This window comes from Penaeus vannamei, chromosome 11 (genome assembly GCF_042767895.1).
Source record: "Penaeus vannamei isolate JL-2024 chromosome 11, ASM4276789v1, whole genome shotgun sequence".
Lineage (NCBI taxonomy): Eukaryota > Metazoa > Arthropoda > Malacostraca > Decapoda > Penaeidae > Penaeus > Penaeus vannamei.
The window spans coordinates 21,088,307-21,090,806 of NC_091559.1; the positions used below are offsets into that span (position 1 = coordinate 21,088,307).

At 36.6% G+C, this 2,500-nt stretch overlaps 1 protein-coding gene across 4 annotated transcripts in view; it reads right to left on the reverse strand.

The window, feature by feature from the left end:
* The window catches only part of LOC113804077 (prolow-density lipoprotein receptor-related protein 1), a 41,584-nt gene that overhangs the window by 8,223 nt on the left and 30,861 nt on the right, over positions 1 to 2,500 (reverse strand). For all 4 annotated transcript variants that reach the window (XM_070127108.1, XM_070127109.1, XM_070127107.1 and 1 more), the window contains 2 exons: positions 661 to 777; positions 138 to 248 (listed from right to left, as the gene is read on the reverse strand). In XM_070127108.1, coding sequence (XP_069983209.1) covers positions 138 to 248; positions 661 to 777 — 228 coding nt within the window. The remainder of the gene's footprint in view (positions 1 to 137; positions 249 to 660; positions 778 to 2,500) is intronic.

The following is a 2,500-nucleotide window of genomic DNA, read 5'->3' on the forward strand; positions in this document are numbered from 1 at the left end:
TCTCTCTCTCACACACACACATACACACACACACACACACACACACACACACACACACACACACACACACTAACAATGAGTATACACACGGTTACGGAAACAAAACACAACGCTTAATGTCCTCGAGCGAACTTCACCTCAGGGCAGTCCCTTTCATCACTTCCGTCTAAGCAGTCGAAATCCCCGTCACATCTCCAGTCGCTGAGGATGCACCTGTTCTCAGTGGCGCACCTGAATTCCTCACATTTCTGTAATTGACGTAAATCATAAGGAAGTGTAATCGCCACAGGATGGTGATGATGTCAGAAATAAAGGTGAATGGAGAATCTCTATATTATATGGCACAATGGTACTTATAGAATGTATAATTTTTTCATAGTTACGTCCTTTTTTACAATCGTATTGGTGATATAATACAGCAAGACGTTAAACAGATAAAATAAAGGTGATACCATAAAGAATTTCACGATAACACGATATGATCTTACAATCTTCACAGTGAAAAGAAAACATGCAAGGGATAACAATGAAAATTTCAAGATTACCAGATAAAGAAAAATCACACAACACAAATGTCATGGTCGTGATAACCACAGAAACCCAATCACGTCCACGGGATGACATGATGAACAGAATGACTAAAGTAACAAAGGCTCTTACCACAGGGCAGCCATATTCATCACTTCCGTCCGCGCAGTCCTTAACGCCGTCACATTTCCAGGAGGTCGGGATACACTTCTTAGAATCTTCGCAGGTGAAGAGACTTCCGCAGTCGTCCTGTTAAAGGATGGCTCAGTGTGAACAATTGCACAAGCATATTAGCAATGATGTATGATCCGCATTTCCACAAATATATTTTCACTGCAATGATGTGCACAACATCAACAATGTCCTTTCAGTCAAGTACCTGACTCTGGCAGTCGGTCTCAAGACAAACCACGTAATCATTAAGTCACTTCAGAACTTTAATACATTTGAAACTGTTCATGAGCTTTAGAATTGCACATCATATTTTTATCTTCTGTGTACAACAATGGTCTTGCTATCTCCTGATCAAGACTGAACATGAGATAACAGTTTTATATGTATTCAGGGTCTGAAATAATGTGCAGTAGGATTGGTATTAATTTGCTGAAATAAGGCTAATCATCATCATTATCATTATCATTATATATATATATATATATATATATATATATATATATATATGTGTGTGTGTGTGTGTGTGTGTGTGTGTGTGTGTGTGTGTGTGTGTGTGTGTGTGTCTGTATTTTTTCTTTTCTTTTTCTTTTTTTCTTTCTTTTTTCTTTTTTTAAGCCACATTATATTCCTAGTCGGGAGGCCACTTTGAGGCGACAGTATTATGATTTTTTTTTTTTTTTTTTTTTTTTTAATCAAGGGTTTGGAGTTATCTTGGGGAAAAAAACATAAACGACCAGTCCACAAGTAAGCATTGGAACAACATACGTAAAATATCAATCTCCATATCAAAACTCTCTAGATGGGGGTTACATTAAACACGTTGTGAACGAAGAACATTCAAGTCTTTGATTCCAAGAGACCGTCGTAGCCAAACGCAAATCCTAAGCCACATCATACACCGGACATGCTAGAAAGAGATGTGAAAGGGATATGCATTTGTCAACTCAGCATTACTTCTGGCCCTTACATTCAGAAATTGATTTTAATTCGACAGTTACTGACATGATTTTGTCACACCACACACCCGTAAGCGCGAATGCATCTAATAGTACCTAGAAATCCCAATTAACTAAAACCCTCCCAGTACATTGGCAATCACAAGGCTGACGGCAATTTTAAACAGAGGTAAACAAACATAGTCTACAAAATCTTCCAAGTCGGCCCTTCCGATCTCCTCTAATATTTCCATGCTTAAGGGTTGTAATACAAAGCATTTGTTCTCGCAACTCACTCCACGTGTGGACCGATTTTTCGTTATGATTAAACGAAATCACTGGACTCACAAATTTCGTGCACTTCACAATGACATAGCTAAGACAGACGATTAAGAATCGTTAGTGTTGGCAACTTTGATTTGTCAAGTGGCTGAAAACGAAAATATCTTGATAATTGTCGTGCCATATAGCTTGTTTGAGTTATTTCATCTGCATTCTATTCTGACCATTTATTTTGGCCATCTCTAGATCTGATATCTAAAATTTCTCATATTTCATGAAGATTGTTTTAAGCTGTTTCTCAAGATCCCGAATCTTGAAAATACGTTTCTTCTGCTAATTAATATTTGATATTTTCGATATAAAATTAAATACACGTTTTGGAATATGTTGTTGAACTTCCTGAGAGAAAAATGAGAAAAAAAAAAATCTGAGTAGCAACATAACCTTCGAAGGTATATTTTCGTCAAGAATATTATCAGAACTTATGGTATATTTTGTATTTAAAAAATCTGTTAATTTCCCTTTTCTATGAAATCGAAACTAATGTGGACCGCCTTTTAGTATTTCATATCTTGCTCTAA